This window comes from Mycosarcoma maydis, chromosome 6, assembly GCF_000328475.2.
Source record: "Mycosarcoma maydis chromosome 6, whole genome shotgun sequence".
Lineage (NCBI taxonomy): Eukaryota > Fungi > Basidiomycota > Ustilaginomycetes > Ustilaginales > Mycosarcoma > Mycosarcoma maydis.
Genome location: NC_026483.1, coordinates 163,649 through 185,802, shown reverse-complemented (window position 1 = coordinate 185,802; position 22,154 = coordinate 163,649). Strand labels below are relative to the sequence as shown.

The 22,154-nt window shown below is 54.4% G+C and overlaps 9 protein-coding genes and 1 non-coding gene across 10 annotated transcripts; 5 read left to right on the top strand and 5 right to left on the bottom strand.

Annotated features, from left to right (window-relative positions):
• Positions 1-172: 172 nt before the first annotated feature.
• Positions 173-1,303, top strand: UMAG_02564 (uncharacterized protein; the record flags this gene model as incomplete). The annotated part of the gene is made up of 1 exon (XM_011390668.1): positions 173-1,303. One exon carries the CDS (start codon positions 173-175, stop codon positions 1,301-1,303), a length of 1,131 nt encoding a protein of 376 aa, XP_011388970.1.
• Positions 1,304-1,706: 403 nt separating this feature from the next.
• UMAG_12192 (translocation channel protein TIM22) lies at positions 1,707-2,476 on the bottom strand (the record flags this gene model as incomplete). Its single annotated transcript, XM_011390949.1, has 3 exons — positions 1,707-1,737; positions 1,826-1,965; positions 2,063-2,476. The coding sequence occupies 3 exons, from the start codon at positions 2,474-2,476 to the stop codon at positions 1,707-1,709; spliced, it is 585 nt and encodes a 194-aa protein (XP_011389251.1).
• Positions 2,477-2,969: 493 nt separating this feature from the next.
• Positions 2,970-4,286, bottom strand: UMAG_02562 (putative proteasome regulatory particle base subunit RPT2; the record flags this gene model as incomplete). The annotated part of the gene is made up of 1 exon (XM_011390667.1): positions 2,970-4,286. The coding sequence occupies one exon, from the start codon at positions 4,284-4,286 to the stop codon at positions 2,970-2,972; it is 1,317 nt and encodes a 438-aa protein (XP_011388969.1).
• An 868-nt stretch (positions 4,287-5,154) lies between these two features.
• UMAG_02561 (putative required for pre-18S rRNA processing) lies at positions 5,155-6,989 on the top strand (the record flags this gene model as incomplete). Its single annotated transcript, XM_011390666.1, has 2 exons — positions 5,155-5,452; positions 5,539-6,989. 2 exons carry the CDS (start codon positions 5,155-5,157, stop codon positions 6,987-6,989), a joined length of 1,749 nt encoding a protein of 582 aa, XP_011388968.1.
• Positions 6,990-7,249: 260 nt separating this feature from the next.
• Positions 7,250-7,985, bottom strand: UMAG_02560 (uncharacterized protein; the record flags this gene model as incomplete). The annotated part of the gene is made up of 2 exons (XM_011390665.1): positions 7,250-7,374; positions 7,481-7,985. The coding sequence occupies 2 exons, from the start codon at positions 7,983-7,985 to the stop codon at positions 7,250-7,252; spliced, it is 630 nt and encodes a 209-aa protein (XP_011388967.1).
• A 521-nt stretch (positions 7,986-8,506) lies between these two features.
• On the top strand, positions 8,507-8,621 carry UMAG_16218. The gene has a single exon (XR_897733.1). It is a non-coding gene; the product is annotated as a 5S ribosomal RNA (ribosomal RNA).
• Positions 8,622-10,403: 1,782 nt separating this feature from the next.
• On the top strand, positions 10,404-11,122 carry UMAG_02559 (putative ran-specific GTPase-activating protein; the record flags this gene model as incomplete). The annotated part of the gene is made up of 2 exons (XM_011390664.1): positions 10,404-10,442; positions 10,550-11,122. The coding sequence occupies 2 exons, from the start codon at positions 10,404-10,406 to the stop codon at positions 11,120-11,122; spliced, it is 612 nt and encodes a 203-aa protein (XP_011388966.1).
• Positions 11,123-11,546: 424 nt separating this feature from the next.
• On the bottom strand, positions 11,547-13,607 carry UMAG_02558 (uncharacterized protein; the record flags this gene model as incomplete). The annotated part of the gene is made up of 1 exon (XM_011390663.1): positions 11,547-13,607. The coding sequence occupies one exon, from the start codon at positions 13,605-13,607 to the stop codon at positions 11,547-11,549; it is 2,061 nt and encodes a 686-aa protein (XP_011388965.1).
• A 629-nt stretch (positions 13,608-14,236) lies between these two features.
• On the top strand, positions 14,237-16,531 carry UMAG_02557 (DNA-directed DNA polymerase alpha subunit POL12; the record flags this gene model as incomplete). The annotated part of the gene is made up of 1 exon (XM_011390662.1): positions 14,237-16,531. One exon carries the CDS (start codon positions 14,237-14,239, stop codon positions 16,529-16,531), a length of 2,295 nt encoding a protein of 764 aa, XP_011388964.1.
• A 1,258-nt stretch (positions 16,532-17,789) lies between these two features.
• Positions 17,790-19,916, bottom strand: UMAG_02556 (uncharacterized protein; the record flags this gene model as incomplete). The annotated part of the gene is made up of 1 exon (XM_011390661.1): positions 17,790-19,916. The coding sequence occupies one exon, from the start codon at positions 19,914-19,916 to the stop codon at positions 17,790-17,792; it is 2,127 nt and encodes a 708-aa protein (XP_011388963.1).
• Between the last annotated feature and the right edge of the window lie 2,238 nt (positions 19,917-22,154).

Genomic DNA, 22,154 nt, shown 5'->3' with positions numbered 1-22,154 from the left:
CACAGTGATGAAATTTTCGGGTGAGTGGAGAGGATCAAGCTGAGAATGACATTGAGAATGATATCTTGGAGATATGCTTTGCAACTGTGAATACTACGACGAACGACGCTTGGATACCCAAACGGAGTAACTACAGAACGACAAACATAAAGACGAGTAGGGAAGCGGCAATATGGGCAAGAAAAGTGGCAACGATGGTCTGGCACCGTCGTCTAGCGTCAGTGCGAACACCAAGCACAAACAAGCACAAACTACCGCTATCGCACTTGCAAATGGGTTCCTAGCAGTACCCATCCAAGTCGCATCCAGGAGCTTCGCTAATCAGACCATTCTCCACTGGATCTACGTCCGAAAACACACCACAGCAACTAATTCCAGTGCCGGATCAAGCTCGTCAAACCCAGAATCATTACCGGCGGATCGAACCTTGTTCATGGCCAACCTGCCAGTGGATACCACCGAAACGAATCTCAGAGACATGCTGGCTAGCGTGGGGGCCATCTCACAGGTTCGATTCAGGAGACAAGCTGGAGTGGAAGATGGGGAGGAGGATGAAAGGGAGGAGAGAGGGGTAGGTGAGTTGTCAGACGAAGACGACATAGAGGGAGAACACCATCAACTGGCCAAGCAGGGAAAGAAGGGAAAGAAGAAGAACGCTAGTGCTGGTGCGCAAGGCAAGAGCCGTGTACCACAAATTGTGCCTTTGCCTGCTATGCATGCTCCAAGTACGAGTCAAGATGGAGTGAATGGATTTCTGTCGACCTCGTCGAGCGCGCACGTAGTGTTTCTGGATGCAGCCTCGATGAATCGTGCGCTGGATCGGCTCAAAAAAGGACTCAAATGGCGACACACTCCCGAAACTCTGCGAGGACTTTCATACCTTCTCTCATCATATGCGCTTTCTCGACCCTCTCTCCCCTCCGTTTCCACCTGGGCCAACTCGGTGATCTCGCTCTACCAATACCGACGCTCACACCCTTTGCCGCGTCGAATTGGCGTCCGCGGCGTAACGCTCGGCGCTTCTGGAGAACTGCTGGACGAAGACGGCTTCATCATCGTCCAACGCACCTCGGGCAAATACGGTCGCGCTGGTGCGTCTGCCGATGGCGGCGGAAGCGTAGGTGTCGCCAAACACGGCTTCAAAGAAAACCAGAACAAGAAGAGCACAGGCCTTCAGGATTTCTATCGTTTCCAGCTCAGAGAGAGAAAGCGAGAGGAGCTCGCAGGCTTGAGGAAGAGGTTTGAAGAGGATAAGGCGAAAGTGCAAAAGTTGAAGGCGGGAAGGAGGTTCAAGCCATATTAGGATCCAGCGACGTAGCACCGACACGCCACTTTACTTTTGACCTGCTCTGTATGTAACTTTTCTTGAACCACATGCCACGACATGGTGTGCTCTTGAGAAAGAAATGTGTCCATGGTCTTCAAACACTGATCTATGAACGATGGCGAATCGGAACCGATTGCGACAGTCTTGGATTGACCTCGCGAGATGTCCGAGTGAGTGAGCGGGGCTAAAAGTACATTGGGGTGGAACTGCTGCGTCGTTAAGAGGTGAAAAGCGTAGTGCACGTCTGAATGCCTACTTTGAAGAGTGTTGCTGACGCCATCGCGTTCGTGTCTAACATGCCAGAATCTAGGCTGTGAGCCGTTGGGGGAGGGCTCCAATTCGAAAAACAAGGGTAGAGTCGCAGGTGCGAAGAACGCAGCTAAGCATCATCCGGTGCCTCCCTCCGTAAGCTGTAAGTTTGCAAGGATCGACAGTGTAACGGGTGAGCAAAGTGGCCATCTTAATTTGGAATCAACGCGAGCACGGTCGGATACTTACTACATGTCGATGGCGCCGGAGAAGGCGGCGAAAGCAACACCACCGCCGATCGCAGCTTTCGGACCAGAGTTTCTGGCCAAGATGGCGCCGGCTGCAAAACCCGCTGCTACTGGGTTGACCAGATCGTTCTTGGCGCGGTACTGGCCATCATCACACCGGAACGAAACGCGAAAAAATTGTCAGCTTCAGCATTGCTCCCTTCTCTTTTTCTCCCAACTGTGCAGGTGGGAAACTTACCGCCTCGATACAGCACTCGATACCGCTATACAGCGCACCGACTTTACCGAAGCCTTTACCGCTCCTGTACATAGACTTGCCGGTTTGCTTGAAAAACTCTTTCGTACTCTGCATTGTCGTCATATCGCCCGCTCCCGCAGCGCCGCTCAGGCCGTTCGCCGCTAGCGTCGTTCTCCTCAACGGATCGTCCACGGCAAAACTCGTCGACATGAGCGAGAAGAATGCCCCCAATCCAAACCCCGCAGCACCCGAGAACGCGCACTTGGTCGGGCACGACTCCATGGCCATGTTCGCAATCTTGTTCCACTTGGCGATCTTGGCCATCTCGGCTCGATCTTCCTCCGTGACTCCCGGCGGTAGCGGTTCGGTTCCAGGGACGTATACGGGCGCCATGAGCGGTCGAAGGTGCGCCATGGTGGCTTGTGAGTGAGTTTACAACGAAACCAATCAGTTGCGAGACGCTCCGAGGAAGTACGCAGCAATCCGCTGCTAGTCGGGCCGGTCAAATTCGACGTATAAGCGCTGCGATGGCACCAATGCAGTGCTGCTAGCGATACAGATTGCCGGTGGTTCGTGTGCACAACAAACGCTGGTGTTCGAGGTTGACCAAAGGGTTCAGTTGAGCAAGCTTGAGCAAGCTCAAATTTCGTAACGTCTCGAAGCAACGCCGGAAATTCCCTCGAGCAAAATCGTGAATCGTGAATCTGGCGAACCACGAGAATCACGAATCTCTCCGAGATCCGAATGCATACACGTAAGCGAATCAACCACAAGCTCAGCACGTTCAACGACTCCCACTCATGACAAGAGCATGCGCACCTGCTGCAAAATGATAGAATCGGATTGCAACTGCGGTATGTGGTACATGAAAACATCTGAATGCAACAGCAGAGACACGAAGAGCAGCTTAAAGATAAAGACCCTCGGGAGTGCCCTCATTCTTTCGGTCGATAACACGCTCACGCGCCGTGGTAAAGTCCTTCTTGGTCACACGCATCCGCCTCTCTCGCAACGCCAACAAACCTGCCTCGGTAACGAGCGACTTGATATCGGCACCCGAGAGGTCGTCTTTCATGGCGACAAACTCTTCCAGGTCCACGTCCGAGTCGAGGTTCATACGCGATGTGTGAAGCTTGAAGATGTGCATCTTGGTCTTTTGGTCAGGCAGAGGAAACTCGATCTTTCGGTCAATTCGGCCCGGTCGGATGAGCGCAGGGTCGAGCGACTCGATTCGGTTGGTGGCCATGATCACCTTGACGTCGTGTCTCGTGTCGAAACCGTCGAGCTGGTTGAGTAGTTCCAAGAGTGTACGCTGGATCTCTCTCTCTCCTCCTGAATTTGAGTCGTATCGTTTGGTGCCTACAGCGTCAATCTCATCGATGAAAACAATGCTGGGAGCATGCTCGTCGGCAACGCGGAACAGCTCACGTACAAGTTTGGGACCATCACCCAGGTATTTTTGAATGAGCTCGGAGCCGACCACGCGCAGGAAGGTGGCCGAGGTCTGGTTGGCAACCGCCTTGGCGAGCAGCGTCTTGCCCGTGCCAGGAACACCGTAGAGGATGACACCTTTCGGCGGCCTGATGCCCATCTCTTCGTAAAGTTCTGGGTGGGTGAGCGGTAGTTCGACGGCTTCCTTGATCTCCTGAATTTGGGTTTCGAGACCTCCAATGTCGGCGTAGCTCTCGGAAGGCGCCTTGTCGAGCTTCATGACACTAACCATGGGATCGGCATCGTCCGAAAGAACACCAACGATCGCCATAGCCTTGTGGTGAAGCAGTACGCTGCAGCCCGGTTCGAGCAGGTCTTTGTCGACAAAGCTCATGATGCTGACATAGTACTCTGGACCCGTTGCGCTGCTGACAATGGCATGCTCGTCGTCGATAATTTCCTCGAGCGTTCCTACAGCCATAGGGCTACCTCTGAGGTCATCGACCCTTGTACGCTCCTCTGCGTCCTTGTCCTCCTGCGGTTTGAGTCGCTCCTGGTTCTGCACGAATTCCTCCTCGAGCAAGAGATGATCCTTGATTCGTTCGAGCTTGAGCAGCTTCAATCGGCATCGTGTGTTGGGGTAGACCGTGGGGAGCTTGGACGACGAGTCAGGACCGCGCTTCTTCTTCTTGCCGACACGTGTTGGAAGAGGAGGTTCCCACTTCTTCTGTTGATCCTTTTTGTTGTCTTTGCCTCCGCGACCGGGCGCTCCACCGCTAGGAGCTTGACCCATGATGGGCTAAAAAGGAAGGAGATGTTGCGCTGGGAAAAAGCCAGGAGGATCGTCAAGTCGGTTGCGATATCGAATCGACAAGTGAGAGAGTGACAGCGATGATGACGAGCTAGTGTCGATGTGTATGACGAGGTTGGAGGCTATGCAAGCCGAGCAACACGACTTAGCTCTGGGTGAGCAAACTAAGGTGGAGTTGAGCGAGCCAGCTAGCTTCGCAGCGATCGGACGCGCGTCCACAACCGTGCCAAACAGAGCCGTGCGAATACAGAATCACGAATCGTGAATCACGGTTCGCCTTGCTGCGATTGTCATGATTATTCAGCATTCAGAACGAAAATTGAACTTTAACCGTTCGTGATTTGAGTGGAGACGAAGAAGGAAAAACCCACAAAAAAACAAAAGAAAAAGAAAACTGTCATAGCCAGCCTCAAGGCAGCCAGCTGAGGCGTACAGTTGTAAGTTTGGAATTTTTAGCTTGCTAGCTGCTAGCTGCTAGCTGCTGGGTACTGCCTGGCTGCCGCGTGACAACAAGGAGGAAGAAACCAGAGCAAAAAGGAGAGGTAAGAAAGAAAAAATTGGCGGGCGAGCTTGAACTCTGGAAATACTTGCTTGAACCGACTCACTTTCGCTGCCCGTTCATCGTCATCTCATCACTCCCCCTACTGTCCGCATCATCCTCCCCTTTCGCTTGCAGGAGGTACCACGAGGAATACGAGGAGTACCTGTGCATAGTTCTCCAGATTTCGAGCTTCGTGGGCAATCGCACTGTACAGAGACCACCTCTGACGACCATCAACCACCAAATTTCGACACACCAGCCCTTTCGCCCCGCCGTGTGTAAGCATCTGTGCAGGCACCTCTCTTCACAATGGTCAAGGTGCTTTTCGAGACCGCCGTAGGCTTCTGCCTCTTCAATGTTTCCGACTCGTCCAAGCTCGAGGCCACAAAGAACCTCCACGAGTCGCTCGACTCTGCTGAGGGTGCTAGCAACCTGCTCAAGCTCTCGGCCATCCACCGCTTCACCAACACTGCCGAGGCCGTCGAAGATATCTCTGCCATCAACGAAGGCAAGATGAGCAAGAGCCTCAAAAAGTTTCTTACTGACGAAATCGTTGAGGGCAAGGGCAAGGAGAAGGAGAACCTCATTGTCGCCGAATCCAAGCTTGGTACGTATTCCAGCAACAAGTTGCTTCCAGCTCGGCTGCAACACGATCGTACTGACCTTATTTTCATCTCTCCGTTCTCGCGACAGCTTCCAACATTGCCAAGAAGCTCGGCATCCAGGTCACGTACGATAGCGAACTCCTCGACCTCTACCGTGGCATCCGCGAGAACCTGGCCACACTCCTCTCTTCTTCCTCCGGCGACGAGTCGCTCGACCCTCGTGATCTCAACACCATGAGCCTTGGTCTTTCGCACAGTCTGAGTCGTTACAAGCTCAAGTTTAGCCCTGACAAGGTCGACACCATGGTCGTACAAGCGATTGGCCTGCTCGACGACCTCGACAAGGAGATCAACATTTATGCTATGCGTGTCAAGGAATGGTACGGCTGGCACTTCCCCGAGATGGGCAAGATCATCACCGACAACCTCGCCTACGCCAAGGTGATCCGCGCCATGGGCTTCCGAACCAACGCTTCCGCCACCGACTTTAGCGAGATCCTGCCAGAGGAAATTGAGGAGACCCTGAAAGCCGCCGCCGAAATCTCGATGGGCACCGAAATCTCGGAAACCGATCTGGAGCACATTTGGAGCCTTTGCGACCAGGTTATCTCCATCACGCAGTACCGCACGCAGCTCTACCAGTACCTCCAGAACCGCATGGCTGCCATTGCTCCCAACCTCACTGCGCTGGTCGGCGACCTGGTCGGTGCTCGGCTCATCAGCCACGCCGGTTCGCTCATGAATCTCGCCAAGCACCCTGCGTCGACGGTCCAGATTCTCGGTGCCGAAAAGGCGCTCTTCCGAGCACTCAAGACCAAGCACGACACGCCCAAGTACGGTCTCATCTACCACAGCTCGCTCGTCGGTCAAGCGCCACAGAAGCTCAAGGGTAAGATGGCCCGAATGGTGGCTACCAAAGCCGCACTTTCGATCCGCCTCGATGCGCTCGCTGACGCCGACACCAAGAGCGACGAGGGCGCTCCCACTGTGGGTATCGAGGCACGTGCCAAGCTCGAGTCGCGTCTGCGTGCTCTCGAGATGCAGAGCGGTCTTTCGGGCATGCGCTCGGCAAGAAACGCTGCTGGCGACCAGGGCCACAAGCAAAAGGGCTTCCAAATGGAGGCTGGTGGTCGATCGTACAACGCTGCTGCTGACGCTGCCGGCCCTAGTGACATGGCTTCCGCTGCTAACATGGCGCCATCCATGCTACCCTCGACACCAGCCAAGCCTTCCACCACCACCGATGAGGAGAAGAAGCTGTCCAAGGAAGAGCGAAAGGCGCTCAAGAAGGCGAGGAAATCGGAAATCGCTGCTTCTGAGCCCGCTACCCCCGCGGCCGCTTCCGAGGCTGGTGACGATAAGCTGAGCAAGGAAGAACGCAAGGCGCTCAAGAAGGCCAAGAAGGATGCCAACGGCGTTGAGACACCCAAGAAGGAAAAGAAGGACAAGAAAAAACGTTCCGCAGACGAGGCCGACGTCAACGGCACACCCAAATCCGAACCAGGGTCGAGCAAAAAGAAGAAGTCCAAGAAGGATTAGACTGTTGTCATTTGGCGTGTTGCTTGTCTCATTCTATCACTTTGATTTGGTTTCTCCTCTTTATATTTGCTTCTTTCGTGTTTCCGGTTGTAGTAATAAGCGTCTCATCTTTTGGCGGTCTGACCGGCTCGTGCTCGCGGTGTGGAGTATGAGCTGCTTTGCTGCCACTCTAGTGTCGTAAGCAGCATGGACGTGGTCAAGTTCAAGTATGGCCAAGATGCTTGATTGAATTTGATGTGCAAGTGCCAGATGATGGCTGTTCAGACAACACGACGAACTTCGAAATGACGCTTAACAAAGTAGACTTGGCAGGAGCAAACGGCTACCAAGATGAAACCTTGGATGATGGACCACCATTTGACGCGAGTGTTTGTGCTTTCCGCGGCTGTTCATCATTTTGATGATGCACGACGCAAGTAGTCAGTACTTGATTGGAGATGTGACGAGTGTTTTGGATGGGAGAGAGAGAGAGAGAGAGAGAAAGGACTTACTATTTCTGTGAACGCGTTCTCGAATGACCAAGTACTCCTGTTCGTCTTTTACCGCTTGTAGGCCTGCAGCCAAGTCTCTGATTTCACGTTCGATCGGCAGCATGTCTCCTTCATCTGGGACGTAGATGATGCCATGAACATTGAACGAGACTGTCTTGTCAGAAACCGAGCTGAAGTCGTTCGACAGACAATATGTGTATCGTCCGTCGTCCTGCGCTGTGAACGAATAGGTGCCTGTATCCTTGCGCTCTTGCTTGAACAATGCGTTCGATTTCGGATCGTACAGGGTGACGTCGATATCGAGGTGTCCGCCGCCACCGACTTGGTAGGTGAGCGTCATCTGATCGCCGTGGTGCAGGTCTTCGAAGAAACACTCGCTGCTGTGTGGACCGAGCTCGATCATATGTGCCGCAGCGGGAGTGACTGAAGAGAGGCATACAATCAGGAGAACAGCTAGCGTAAACGCTGATGCGAGCAGGGAGAGCCGTGTGCGTCTGGACGACATGGTGGTGAAAAAATGCTGCCCGCACGCCTGAATAGTTGCAGTGACTGTCGATACGTGATAGTCGAGCGAGCGAGTGAGAGAGCCAGGAGATCAGTCGTCCTACACAGCGTGACGTAGGGGCGGCGATACCGGTTCCAGCCAGATCCACGTTGTCGACAGGTGGTCAAAGTCAACAGGATATCCAGTTAACCTCGATGATGTTTCAGAAACGAGAGAAGAACACGACACCTCACGCAAGCCGAGAGCCGTGCGTTGGCACACTCACACTTTCAGCCAAGAAAAAATTCGTACATGTGTTAGACCTCTGCTTCCATAGGGGTATCAACTCGTGACTTTTGCAGAGTTCCTCGTGCCTTGGATAACTTAGCTCGTTAGAAATTATACGACGCTCACCACTTCGTGCTTCACGACTCGTGACTTTTATTAACTCGACGCCACGCGCTATCTTGGGATTAACATGGTCTGATGGTAGCACGCAAGAAGATCATACACATTCTTTGCTACATCCACATTGAACATCTGCGGTCATAGAGACTTGAAAATATCGCATCCCGTCCGATCTGCGCAATCAAGCAAGTCGTCGCCTAGTCAGTACTGCGGTGGGGGACCACGCGGGAATCCTAGGTGCTGCAGTTCATTTTTATGTCGTTTCTGCTGGTCGCATCACGTCCAGGCAAGGATTCCGCATTCTGTCACAGATACGTTCTTGGACAGCCAAACAGATGATCATTGCGTTCGAAAAGCGTCTTGAGGCACAGTTGTGGAGAAGGAAGCATGCTTGAAAGGCTGATTCTGGCAGGGCGGATAGCTTTTACCTGCGTCAAGATGAAGCTGTCGAATCCACGCCGATCAAGTCGTAGACGTCTTGACGAGAAGGCGTAAACTGCATTGAAGCGCGTTGACAGGAACAAGGTGTGGAGAAATCAATGAGCCAATCCAAGCCGGTGCCACAACGACGTTGACCAGTTAACTTGGCTTTGGTGCTCTCGTATCTGCACTCGACACGAGGTCAGCTCAGATCACCAGCTCATCCGCCAGTTGTCCAGTCTTGCTGTTTGCCAGCAAGTAAGCGCATCATCGTCTCAGCAAGGCAATCGAACCGAGCTTCTCGAAGCAAAGCGAGGGCAACCTGAGAGGTCGAAAGACGACCAAACGAGCTTGCAGCGTCTCAGCAGTCTTGCACCACCTGTCGGCGGTACTGACCTTGACGTCCAACGTGCAGCTTCAGACGGAGGAGCAGATACTGGACATTTCATTTGGTGGACACGCTTATCGATATGCAGACGCCTCCGTTCTCGACAAAAGCGGCACGGCGCCTTGGCGGGACGAAGCGAACGAGCAAGAACCTTTATAAGCCGGAAGGCAGGGACAATGGACGGCAGGAAAGGAATTTAGCGACGACAGCATCACAAAGTAGAAGGGTCAGTCTCTTGCATATGGACTGTACCACGGGCAGAAGCACTCTCGCATGAGCTCCATGATGCGTGATGTGAATTATGATGGTATTGCACGTAGAGAGAGACTCGTACAACAGCAACGAAAGCTATGACTCGCCTCCTCCACGCTCAGGCCAAGACTGGGGCCGGTGTTTCAAAGGCTAATACAGCGCGTTCACAGAGCTTGTGCACCAGCTATCACCGATACACCACTCGTGACTCGTATACGGACGCGGTGATGTATGTATCAATACCGTGCTTCGTGCTTGATTTTACGATCTGATGGACGATGCGTGATCACAGACACGAGAGTCACGAAGCACGAGTCGTGAATCGTGAATGCACGATTTAAGCCAGAGTGTTAAGCCGCACGAATCTAACCCTTCGAGCTGTAGGCGTTAGGACGTGGGACGCACGACGTGGAACACTTCACGCTTGGTGCTTCAGTCGTGAGTGCTCATGGCTGTTTCTGCTGGTATTCTCGACTGAATTCGCAGCCAGAATCAGAATCGCGAATCACGAAGCTGAAATTCGATCACTTCAAAGGCGGTTTGAAAATGAAGCTGCAAAAATACAAAGTAGATGAGCCGAATTCAAGTCGTGACTGTGGCTACGAGAGCGTTGCGCGTTGTGTTTTGCACCGAAAAGCCTGTTTCGAAGCGAGTAGCTTACGAAGCACAGCATGCTGTTGTGTGTGTGAATAGTCAGAGTTGAGAGAGTGACGAGTCGTATACTCACGAATGGGGTTTGGAATTTTTCCGGGGCTGAGCAGAGAGCATTCACGACGCACGACTGGCAGTGAAAAGGATGTGTAGGTGAGAGGTGAGTCGAGAATTGTTCTAGATGCTCTCACATCTCAGGAAAGTCGGCGAGATTTGAGAGTTACAGACTCACGAGTGTGAGTGTTGGTTTCCACAATTTAGTGGATTCGTTAGTCCACTACCATCATCTCACCGAACACATCGTAACACATTGATACAAGATGGCTGATACTGAAGCCACCAAGCCCACCGTCGACGCTGTAAGTTAGATTGATGGACCACTTTTGATGTGCGGGAGCTTGCTGCTCTGATCGAAGAAGCAAACCACTGACTCACTCGAGCATTTGGTTTTCTTTGCTTACCCCAGACCGAGCAGGCAGGCTCTGGCTCTGGCGCGGCTGCCGAAGAGGCCGAAAGCGACGCGCACTTTGAGCCTGTAATCAAGCTCGAGAAACTGGTCGAAGTTAAGACGCACGAAGAAGATGAAGAGGTCACATTCAAGATGCGAGCCAAACTGTTCCGATTCGACAAGGACGCCAAGGAATGGAAGGAACGTGGTACTGGTGATGTTCGACTGCTCGAGCACAAGCAGACGCACAAGGTGCGACTGGTGATGCGTCGAGACAAGACGCTCAAGGTGTGCGCCAACCACTACGTGACGAGCGATATGAAGCTCAGCCCCAACGTCGGATCGGACCGATCGTGGGTGTACAACGTTGCTGCCGACGTCGCCGACGGTGAGGCCACTGCCGAGACGCTGGCGATTCGTTTTGCCAACTCGGAAAACGCGAATGGGTTCAAGGACGCTTTCGAGCAGGCACAGAAGAAGAACGCCGGTAGCAGCACCACCGATGCACCAGCACCGCCTCAAGAATCGAGCAAGGACGACGAAAAGCCCGCTGCCACAGAGCAGAAGAACGACGAGGCCAAGAACGAGTAAAAATGCTCAACCAAAGTGTTGATCAAGCCGCACGCGACAGAACAAGGTCATCGAAGAGCTAGCTCAGCTTCAAGCTTGTAACCTAGACCGCCTCGTTTGTCTTGGCAAATTCTTGCACCGTTGTCTTGTTTCGTCGCAACGTGTCTGCACATGGGCATCGGCCTCGACGCGACGACAACAGCCACCGTTTTACGCCAATCGCAATGACGCCTTACAGGTTGATATCCCCCTTGAAGCTTGTTCCTCGAAACCACGCATGCCAATGTGAACAAAAAACCTCCTCTCTGAGCCTTGCTTCATAACCGAAACTTTTGAACAACCTTGAAATCGCAGCATTCGTGATTCACAAACAAGGATGTGCAAGCGGATGTATGATGTGCGCTGTCGAGGTGTTGCAGTGTGAGAGGTAAAAGTGGATCTGGAACTAGATGAGAGCAGGATCGATGTTGCTGGGATCATGCTGAGCATTGGGTGGATTTGCACAATCGGGCTGAATAGGCTGAATATTGGGTGTCTGTGGCTGTTGCTCTGGGACATGCTGAGGATTGAGCACGGAGCCGGTATCCTCCTCTGACCACTTGTGCCTGATACGAGCGACGAGGGTGTGCACTGCATCGTGCTCGAGCGGCTTACCAGATTCTGCCAATGCCTTGAATCGTGCGGCTACGAGCGCACGAATCAAGTCGAGCGCCCTCCTAGTATACCAACCGGTCTCGACATCCATGGTTTCGCGCAACCAGACTATGCGCTTCTCGTTGTCTGTTGTGTGCACATGATGGTTGTCCATGTCTTGCCAGATATACGGTTCGATGAGACCATCGTGGATATCGCACAGTTGAAAATTGCCTATGTTGCGATGCAGTGTAGTTCCATCGAAGAGATGTGTATTGTTCGCCCTCGCTCTGGTATCGGAAGGTAGAGGAACAACGGCAGGTCTCGCATCTCGACTAGTTATCATTGCTTCGTCGTCATGGTGTGCAGTGCTCTTGTCAGCCAAGCTCTGTTGTGCAAGCCTTGATTCTCGACGCATCGGACCGCCGCGCAGAAACACCCTCTGATAAATCCTGCTACTATTATCCAGACTGACGTCGTAGCCAAAGCGTACGATGGTATCCCTCCAAGGACCACCGACCATAGCATAGCCTACGAGAGCATAGTAGATCTTTTCGCTGCTACCATCGAGTTCCCTAAGCTCGACGGCGGAAAGTTGATTTTTGAGCGCTACACGTGACCACACCGGCCGCTCTTGCAGCAACTGCCGAAGACGTGCGAGAATCGCACGATCACATCGATGCTCGATGCGTACCACGTCAGCCAGCGGTTTGCAAGGGACGGTCGAGTCTCGTCCGACGCGGAACTGTTGCGGTGTGATGTTGGGCAGTCGAACACGGTTGACGAAGCGTTGCATCTGACCAGCAGGCAGATCAGTGCGTCGAAGAGCGTGTGCGAAACTGGGCGCGCAAGACGTGAGGTGCGCCGGTGTATGAACGGTGCGCAGTTCAGAGTAGGTTGTTTGTTGAAAGTTGTAGTTGAACGGTACGTCTATCCGACTAAAGAAGGCAGGTGGTAGCATGTGTAGGTTTGACTTGGGCTGAGCCGAGCTTGGCTGACGGTCGTTTGGCACTTGGTATTCTTGGCGGTGTTCGGGGACACGAAAACATTGAAACGCACCAAGGTCCATTGTCGCGAGCGCCTTGTGCAGCTCCATAACCGCGTCCAATTGTGGTGGTGATGTGGCAACATCGGTTGTAGCAGATGCGTATACGTCTGGTCGAAACGCAAAGTCTGCCATGCTCCGGAAGCGCACCGTTTTGGTAGCCAGACCGAGCACTTCAATGCAGTACTCCTTTTTCACACGCCCCGTGTACCGACTGCGCTTGGCACTCGCTTGCTTCTGATTCTCGCTCTGCAACGACTGTCCGTCGGTTGTCAACGTGTCAGCTTGGACGAAAAGCGCAGGGTCTAGAGTCATATCGTTTGATTGAGCTATGTTGTCGACCTGTGGCGACGCCGAAGCCGACGACGAGCGTTTGCGCTTCTTTTGACGCCAAGTACGCTTAACGATACGGATGACGACATTATACGTCGGCACAACTTGACCCATCAACGGTGTTTTGAAGAGTTGATCGAACTTGTTGTCCACTTTGGCTGTGGGTGGGAGCGGAGAGCCAAACGCACCGAGCCGACACTCGATGGTGTTGAGTCCCTCGTTGGGGATGCGCGAGAGAAAGCAAAGCGCCTCATGGGGACAACTGGTGAAAGGCGGGAGTGAGGATGGATGCAGCGTGCAAAGTGCACGTTCGAGACTGCTGTAGGAGGTGAGAGAGGACGCGCCTGGCTCGTCAGACAGAATGCCCGGATATTCGATGTTGAGCAGCGGGGTGGCGGGGATCGGCTGAGGTTTGACGGGTGGAATCGATGGGCGGTCAACGGATTGGATTGGGGAATCGATGGCTCTCGCTTTGCCCTTGTCCTTGAGCGACATTATGAGCAGCGTATGCTACGGGTACGGGTAGTATGTTGTGCGGTTGAACTCGGAAGGCATCTCGAAGTGGATTGGAGTGGAGTGCAAACATTCGTGATTCACGATTCATGAATCGCAAATCGTGAATCGTGAACTGGTTGTGTCGGTTCACAGTTCACGGTTCATGGTTGGAGCCTTGCCAACTCACGACTCGGATGTCGAGCTTGAGAAAGTTATGATGTCAGTCGGTGAGTGTCAGTCGTGAGTGGAGCTGAGAGCATTTTTACGATTTACGATTCACGATTTGTCCATTCCGTTTGACAGTCCGAAACCCGAGTTTCACGACGATTTGCAATCAACGCGACGCGGTATTCAGCGATTTGGCGTGTGCGTGTGCGTGTGCGTGTGCGTGTTCGTGTTCGTGTTCGTGTTTGGGCGGCGGCGGTGTGTGAGAGAGCAACACGATTGACGGAAGCGCGTTCGTGGCTGGTCGTGCGTGGGTTGGTGCTGGTGATTCGTGATTTGTGCTGGCTGCGAATCACGACTTGAATGTGGCAACGCAGACTGTGAGACGATAGGCTAGACTGCGAAAACAAAATGGAAAGAGTTGGTTTGCTGCTGCACCATCATCATCGTTGCCTCTTGCAAGAATGGTAGCATCCGAACTCACCGTGCGGCTATCGCAGTACTTTGGCGCATACATTGCGAGCGACCCTTCGCTGCTGGCGGAAGCCACGTCGATCTGCAAGCACTACAACGTGACGCCCGAAGACCTGTTCTACAAATGGGAAGCGTTCGCAATCAATAACAAGCTGCCCAAATCCGAGCCGCTCACCATCGAGCATGCGAGGGAGCTACGAAAGATAATCGCCACCAGTGTGAATGCCACCATGGCTGCCGGCGTTGCAGCTGCCGACCATGCGCAGACGCCGCTCAAGCCTTCCAGCGCGTTGAACCGCGGCAGAATCGCTGGTGACTTTTCGGCCATGCTCGGCATCAAGTCGACACCCAACAAGGGCACGGCTGCCATCGATCGAGGTGTAAATGCGAATGCGAATGCGAATGCGAATTCGAACCCGAATGCATTTCAAACACCGGTGAGGGCGGTGAGCTCGAGCATCCACTCGCCGTTCGGTGGTCACGGTGCTACGCCGGCTAGCGCGTCGGCATACAAGCCGCCGATAGGAGCGATGGGAGCGAGAGATGGTGATGTTCACATGTCGGATATCGACTCTCCTATTCGATCGGTACCGGGAGACGTTACTGCTGCTGCATCGTCATCTTCGACGTCGAAGCGGGCGCAATTTTCGATTGTGGAATCGCTGAATGAGCATCACGCACTCACTGGATCCGGGAGCCAGCTTGGCGTGGTGTCGTCGAGCAAGAAATCATCGCGCGTCGCACTGGCTACGGCGACCAATGTGAAGGCATGGAATTATCGATACATGTACGAAAAAAAGGGCGAGCGATCTCAAGTGCTCGATGAGCGGATTGACGAGTTTGCGTCTATGTTGCGGAGCGCATATGCAATTGACGAATCGGAAGAGTTCGGAGACCCGTCGCTGGCGTCACAGGAAGCGATCTGGGTAGTGGGTCGAATCTGTGCTGCTCTTCCAGCACCACAGAGCTCGGCGGGCGAAGCGATGCGAGCAAAAGCCAAAGCGAAAGCGGCAGCGAGTGGCAAGACGAATGGCGATGTTGATGGCACGCTCGCTTTTGGGTTACCGAAACTCGCCGAGACCGGGGTGGTGCTGGAATCGTCGCGCATGATGGGCTCTGGCAACCGAACGCCGCTCGTTTTCGATAAAGGATGTATCGTCAAGCACACGCCGCAAGATGCAGGGACGGGAGGGGCGGCGACGACGCTCAGTCTGTTTCCTGGGCAGATGGTGCTGTGTCGAGGGATCAATGCGGGAGCCGACAAGTTTAGCGTGAGCGAGATCTGTTTGCCGCCTCCGTTGCCGTTGGCGGTTCACACGGTTGACGATGCTCTGGACCGTTGGTACGCCACGGATAAACTCAATGGGACGGCGTTGAACGTGGTTGCTGCGTGCGCGCCGTACACGGACGAGGCCGACTTGCACTTTGCAGCATGGCACCGGTTGATGGATGCGCTCGAATCCGGCGGTCTGCCAAGCAGCGATTCCGAGACCTCGAGACGTGGCGTTCCCGACACACTGGTTCTGTGCGGACCGTTCATCTCGAGCAAACATGCACACCTTGCGTTCAGCACCGACACTCCGGCCGAACTGTTTATCGAGCACTTTACACGGCGGTTGAACGAGCTGGTGACGCGATATCCGGCGACGACGGTGGTCATGATTCCGAGTACCGACGATATCCTCAATGTGCACAGTGCATATCCGCAGCCTGGATTTAGCAAAGACGATGCTGTCTCGTTGCGCCTACCGAAGCAGGTCAAGTGTCTTCCGAATCCGAGCGTCTTGTTTGTCAACGAGCTCGTGCTCGGTGTTACCAGTGTCGACGTTCTTGCTGATATCAAGAGCGAAGAGATGGTCACCAGGATTCAAGCGTCGCCCAATGCCACCGCATCAGCGGCGTCCGCTGTGACGCAAAGTGTGGCGAGTAAGAACAAGGAGACCAATACTCGTTGGAGTCGATCGCTTCTTTCGCAGCGTTCGTTTTATCCACTGTTTCCACCTCCTACGCAATCCGGGTTGAGCTACGATACTTGTCACTCGCATCTACTTGGGTTTCCTGCCGTCACACCTGATTTGCTCATCCTGCCTAGTCAAAAAGCAAACCCATTCATTCGGGTCGTTAACAGCGCCACTGTGGTTCAACCAGGCAGCGTCGCTCACTCCACGGTTGCCTGCATCCAAATCCGCCCGCTTCCCCGAGATTATCTACAGAGTCGATCTCAATTCGACACTATCAATGCAACCCTGTACGACAGGGCGCGCATCGACATTGTTACCATCTAGACATCTTTGTTGCCTGTCCATCACGAATTTTACTCATCATGCACATGTCAGCCTAATGCTCAAAAGTTTAATATATATATATATATATATATATACATATACAGTATATCAACAATCAGATCATGCTGCACTCAGATGAAGAAAATCGTGAATGCGCCAACGCACAGCCAGCAGAGACGCAGTCAAAGCGCTTTTCTGCACAAAATCACCAGATCGCTATGCACTTCATTACGGTACAATGTACAGAGCTCACAGCACTACGGGTGCAGCGCAAGTACAAGTAAGCATGACAGGCATAGTTGCGTTCAAGAGCGTGGCTGAGGTTGACGTGGTCGCCATCATACCGATGTTGAGCGCGATCAGCAAACTGAACCGAAACAAGTGGCTCATATGGTCGGCTCAGTTCTCATCTCGGCTCGATCCTGGACGCCATTGAGTAGAACCGAGACATGCGCGCCGAACGTTTGCATGCGCAGTTCGACCGCGTCATTGACAACGTGTGAATGCATGCCCGATCGTGGACAAGATGGCGTCGACACGATTCTCGTCAAGATAACGTCTTGCACACACCCTGCGCGCTCTACAAGCGCCTCGAGTTGGCGCGCGGCCGCATCTTGCCCCACTCAGAACGGGCGTACACGCGCATCTACAGTCGCACATACAGGAAGCACATCGCACGCGCCACTTCAGTACTGTTACGCGCGGCGAATGAACCACACGGTCTCGCACACGCACGCCGTGGGTGCACAGCACACACCATAACACACATTCGCTCTTGTGCATCAGCCGCATCTCATCCACTTTATTATCTTACTGTACACTCGCCATTCACGATTCGTGAATGCCAAGTATGTACTATGTCGCCTTTTGTCCGATCAGTCCAGCAATCCAGTACATTCACGATGGCTGCCGTATACGCGTGCGCTCTGTGACAGTTACCTCACCCGCTCCAGAATCTCGCACCGGCTGCAGTCTCACGCACACGACTGTGGCAGAGACGCTCCAGAATCTGGCACCGTTTGCGACCTGTTTCGCCTGCAGTCGGCGCTCTGACCGTGGCCAAACCGAGCTCGAGCAAACCAAAACTGGCTTGAAATGATAAACTGAAATGACTGATGCTACAGATGATACGGGACCACGAAGAAATGCAGAGCCAACGAGACACTCGACCCATGTGTGATGCTCGACACTCGCTTAGAAAGCGCAAGGCACTAGGCACAAGGGACATGAAACAAAACAAAATGCACGAAACGACAGACTAGCACGCGCTGAGCGGAGCCACGCAATCGATTCCGTGCAGACGCGCGAGGTTCGAGTGGAGCTCGTGGCCGAACTCAACCTCGGCGTTGGCGCCGTGGTTGGGTGCAGCACCGAGCTTGCGTTTCGAAGCACGATGTGAGACGGCGGCAGCCCCAAGTTTAGCGGGTGAGCACGCGGTGCTGGAATACACCGACGACGAGAGCGAGGACGAGGTGTAGTCGGAGCACGTCGCAGGCGTCGAGCAGCGAGAGAGCAGATCGGCATCTTCGTCGTCGTCGTCGTCGCCATCGTCAATGTTGAATTCGGGCAGCTCGTCGGTGCTGCCGAGTTCCAACGCTCGAAGTGCAGCCGCATGACGACGTGCGGCTCGCCCAGCTCCTCGACCGCGCGATCGACGCCCACGAGAGCGCAGACGACGTCGACCTGCGGTGAAAGCGTCATCGGCATCGAGCACCATCGGCATAGCTTGCTGCTGCTGCAGCTGCAGTTGCTGTCCAGCGTAGTGCATGTATGGTTGCTGCTGAGCAGGAGCACCAAAGCCGTACGGAATCGGCAGTTGCCAAGGTGCCCCCAAGGGCATCATGCCAGCAACGGGACGGCGAGCTTGAGGCGCAGGATCGTGTTGCACGTACGGTTGATGCTGCTGTACAGCGTAGCGCGGTGGGTAGTGCTGCTGCTGAGACACGTGCGGAAGCGCAACGGTAGGCATGGGGGCGCTGTAGTTGGCAGCGTGGGTGGGGGGAAGTGGCTGCGGCATGCGGTGCGCCATGCGCTGCTCGAGCCTGCGAGGCATGCAGGCGGGCATGAGCTGGTGGTGAAGTCCACCCTGAAGGTGGCTGACGCTCTTTGAGTTGGAGTGCTGACGGTGTCGTGGTGGTTGAGAGGATGACGTGTTGTTCTTGGCCGAGGCGTTGCCACCGAGACGAACGCCGCCGCCGAGCACGCCGACGTTGCCATTGTCGTGGGTGGTGTAGTTGGCCTTGATCGGGGTGGAGCAAGGTAAGTGAGTGGCGGTTGTGAAGCTTGAGCCGAGCGAGCGAGACGGAGCGTGCTTGGAAACGTTGAGACCGAGCATGGGGCTGGCGTCGATGGTGAGGTCGCCTGCCTCTTGGTCTTGGTCGTCATCAAAGAGACGGACGCCGGCGAAGCGTTGAGTGGTGTCAGCGCGGAGGGTGGTGTCGAGTTCGGATTCGCACTGTGGCTGCGAATTGGGCGTGCACTGGGTTGAAGCGAGGGACGAGGAGGGAGAGCAGAGGCTTGGGCAAGCTTCGGTTTCGGCGTCAGCGTCGGCGTCAGCATCAGATAGGGCGTGGAGATCAGAGAGGCTGGTGGCGTCGGTGGAGGCGGTGTGGGTGCTGGAAAGGCTGACGCTTCGAACGAGGCCGGTGGAAGAGCTGGAGGTGGAAGAGGCAGTGGAGCTGGCGCGAGAGTGGCGGGGAGCAGTGGGAGCAGTGGGGGCAGCGAGAGGAGCAAGGGCGGTGCGAGCATGGGTAAAGAGGTTGGCGGGGTAGCGCGTATGGGCCGAGAGGGGCGCAGGCTTGAGGATGGGAATGGGACGAGCAGGAGCGACGGTGCTAATGGTGAGCTGAGGCAGGGCGGGCTGAGCGGGCTGAGCGGGCTGAGCGGGCTGAGCGGGCTGAGCGGACATGTTGGCCCAGACGAGGTAAAGGGAAGAGGAGACATGGGCGGACTTGAGAAGGTCCAAGTCGTATGAGCAACGGTTGGCACCGGGACCGGAGCCAGGGCGAATAGCGACGCAACCGGGGTCGATCCAGAGAGTGAAAGAGATGGGAAGCCATTGCAAGGCGAGAGCGACAACGGTGGAATGGTGCGGGGCAAGAAGCTGTGCGTCCTGGGCGTTTGCGTGGACGACAGCCGCAAAGGCGCGGAGCAAGTCGAGGTCAGCGCCTTCGCCTGCAGGGTGGAGCTGCCATGCTACGGAACGGAGAGCTGAGCCGACATCGGGCTGATCTGGATTCCAGTGCTTTCGGCAACGAGTTTCGAGGGCATCCTTGAGGGTAGAAGCGAAAGCGGCGAGTGCTTCCGAGGCGAGAGGATGATCGCGGTCGACTTTGAGAATAAGAGAGACAATGTGCTGTACCGCAGCGTCCACTTCATAGATCATGGTGTGGCGCAAGCAAGCAAGCAGCAGGACGTTGGTATGCAGATGTGGAAGCGGTGGCGGTAGCTATAGCGTATGGGTATGCGTAGATGATGCAGCAAGAAAAAGTGTAGATGGATGGAGTTCAACACAAGGCGCAGAGACAATGAGCAGGAGACGGGGAAGCTGAGGGGAAGAAAGAGGAGGAGAGAGGAGAGACGGCAAGTAGGCGCTCCGTAATCGTGTCCAGACGAGAAGGAGGAGACGCAAAAGGAAGGGGTTGGAAAGTGGAGTAGTAAGATACAGTTGGGCGAAGGAGGGGTAGATATATGGAGAGTAGGATGTTGAACGAACCAAAGCGACAAAAGGGGCAACGAGATGACGCAGAGGACAAGATCAAGAAGGCGAGGCAGGACGGGGCGAGGCAAGGGCGAGGAGAGCACGACGAGGAACCGAGAGCCAACACCAAGCAACAGATGAACAGAGATCTAACTTGATGTAGCTGTGCCAACGGGTGCATAGGTGCCGACTCGACTCGACTCGACTCGACTCGACTCGACTCGACTCGATCAGGAAGGGCAGGCAGAGCGAAACCAAAGTCGTCAGTGGTCAGTGTAGAGGCAGCAATTGGATTGTGTGGAATGCGATATCATTCTGTGGCTGCGAGGTTTGAGCGTTGGCCGCCTCGAGGTGGACGCAGGCTCACTGGCTGGCGGTGCAAGATCCAGCGGCAAGGGATTTCATCACTCGAAACCAAACGCCCGCTCGCAGCGCAAGCTCAGCAGCCACGACATGTCGATTGAGCGTCGAGCATACACGATCCTGTTGAGTGCGGTACAGCTGTACAGTCAAGTTACGCGGGTTGGTGTGCAGGTGCGAAATGAAACTAGCTTAGCTGCACGCGTGCATGCGTGTCTGCATTTGACAAGCAACACTGACACTCACGACTTTTGCCAGCACACAGCAGACCAACACGGCTTAGCTCAGCCCATCAGCCATCAGCCATCCACCACACACTCGAGACTCGCCACACCGCTCGACATCTCACGTCTCGCATCGACACGAGCACGCGCACCAACTAAGATCTACCTTACAGCCAGCGCTAAATTCGCAATCAACTGTCCTCAGTCATTTTGGAGCGGCAGCCATGACAGCTGAGACATTTCACACAACCCCTTTGCTGTCTCGTGTCCGTGTCTCGCTTGTTTTTCCTCCCGACCTGCTAGCCAGTGGTATATTTTTTAGCCATCGTTTTGGCAGTCTAGAGTCGATAGCGTAGTATATCAATCTGTCCAAGCCGGGGTTGGTGTTAGTTGAAGCTCTAAGCTGCTGCTGCTGCTGCTTCATTTGGCAAGGCGTCGTCAACCAGACAAGCATATGTTTGTGACCAAATCGCATCGCATCGCATCGCATTGCTTTGGCATTGATAATGTCTAAATTTGCGCGCGGGTTTTTCCTTTTTTGAAACGTGAGGATGAGCTGCGCGAGCATGTACGAATTATCGGAGAGCAACGACGACACTCGCACTCGTGACTGACGTGCGGGTCAGAGATGTCGAGACAGAGAGCCGCGGGCGTCTGATTCCGTGCTCGAATCACGAATCGTGCATGTCGAGCGTGTTGGACAGATTCGCACTCTCCGCTCTGGAATCTCGCCACTTGAACAGAACAGAGTTGAACCGAATCGTCCGGCGCGGCGTGACTTTGGCAGACGCAAGCCTCGTCACTCGGAGACAGCACGAGTTGCTGACGCTGATGGCTTGCGTTGCGAGCACGTCGCAGTGGCAGCGTCCGCATCATGGTTCCTGGTGTGCCTGAGTACAAGCGTCGCCGACGTGTGAAGCGTGAATTTGCCACCCATCACCACCTGCCGAGACCAAGCAGGGCCAACCACAGCGTCGTGAATCACCGCGTTGGCGTCAGGCGCGCTAACTTCTATGCTAATATGACTACCGTGAGCTGTCAAACTTGTGCGCCAAATTCCACCCGATCACCGATCCTGCAAGTTGGACAAACCCAAGTCCGATCCGTGATGGCGTCCCGGACGCCGTTTGGGTTACAGCGAGTCATTTCTCCATGTGAGATTCGGGAGTGATGCGTGATTTGATTTGCCTGTGCACGCCGCCAGTCTGGCATTGGCTTGGCTTGCATCTCGGTCTTGGACTTTGCCGTCTCCTGACAGCGGCGCTACAACGCCTTCCCTCCGTCAAAGAATACAATCCAAAGTCCGATTGGTTGTCTTTTACCCTTTCCTTTTGGTACA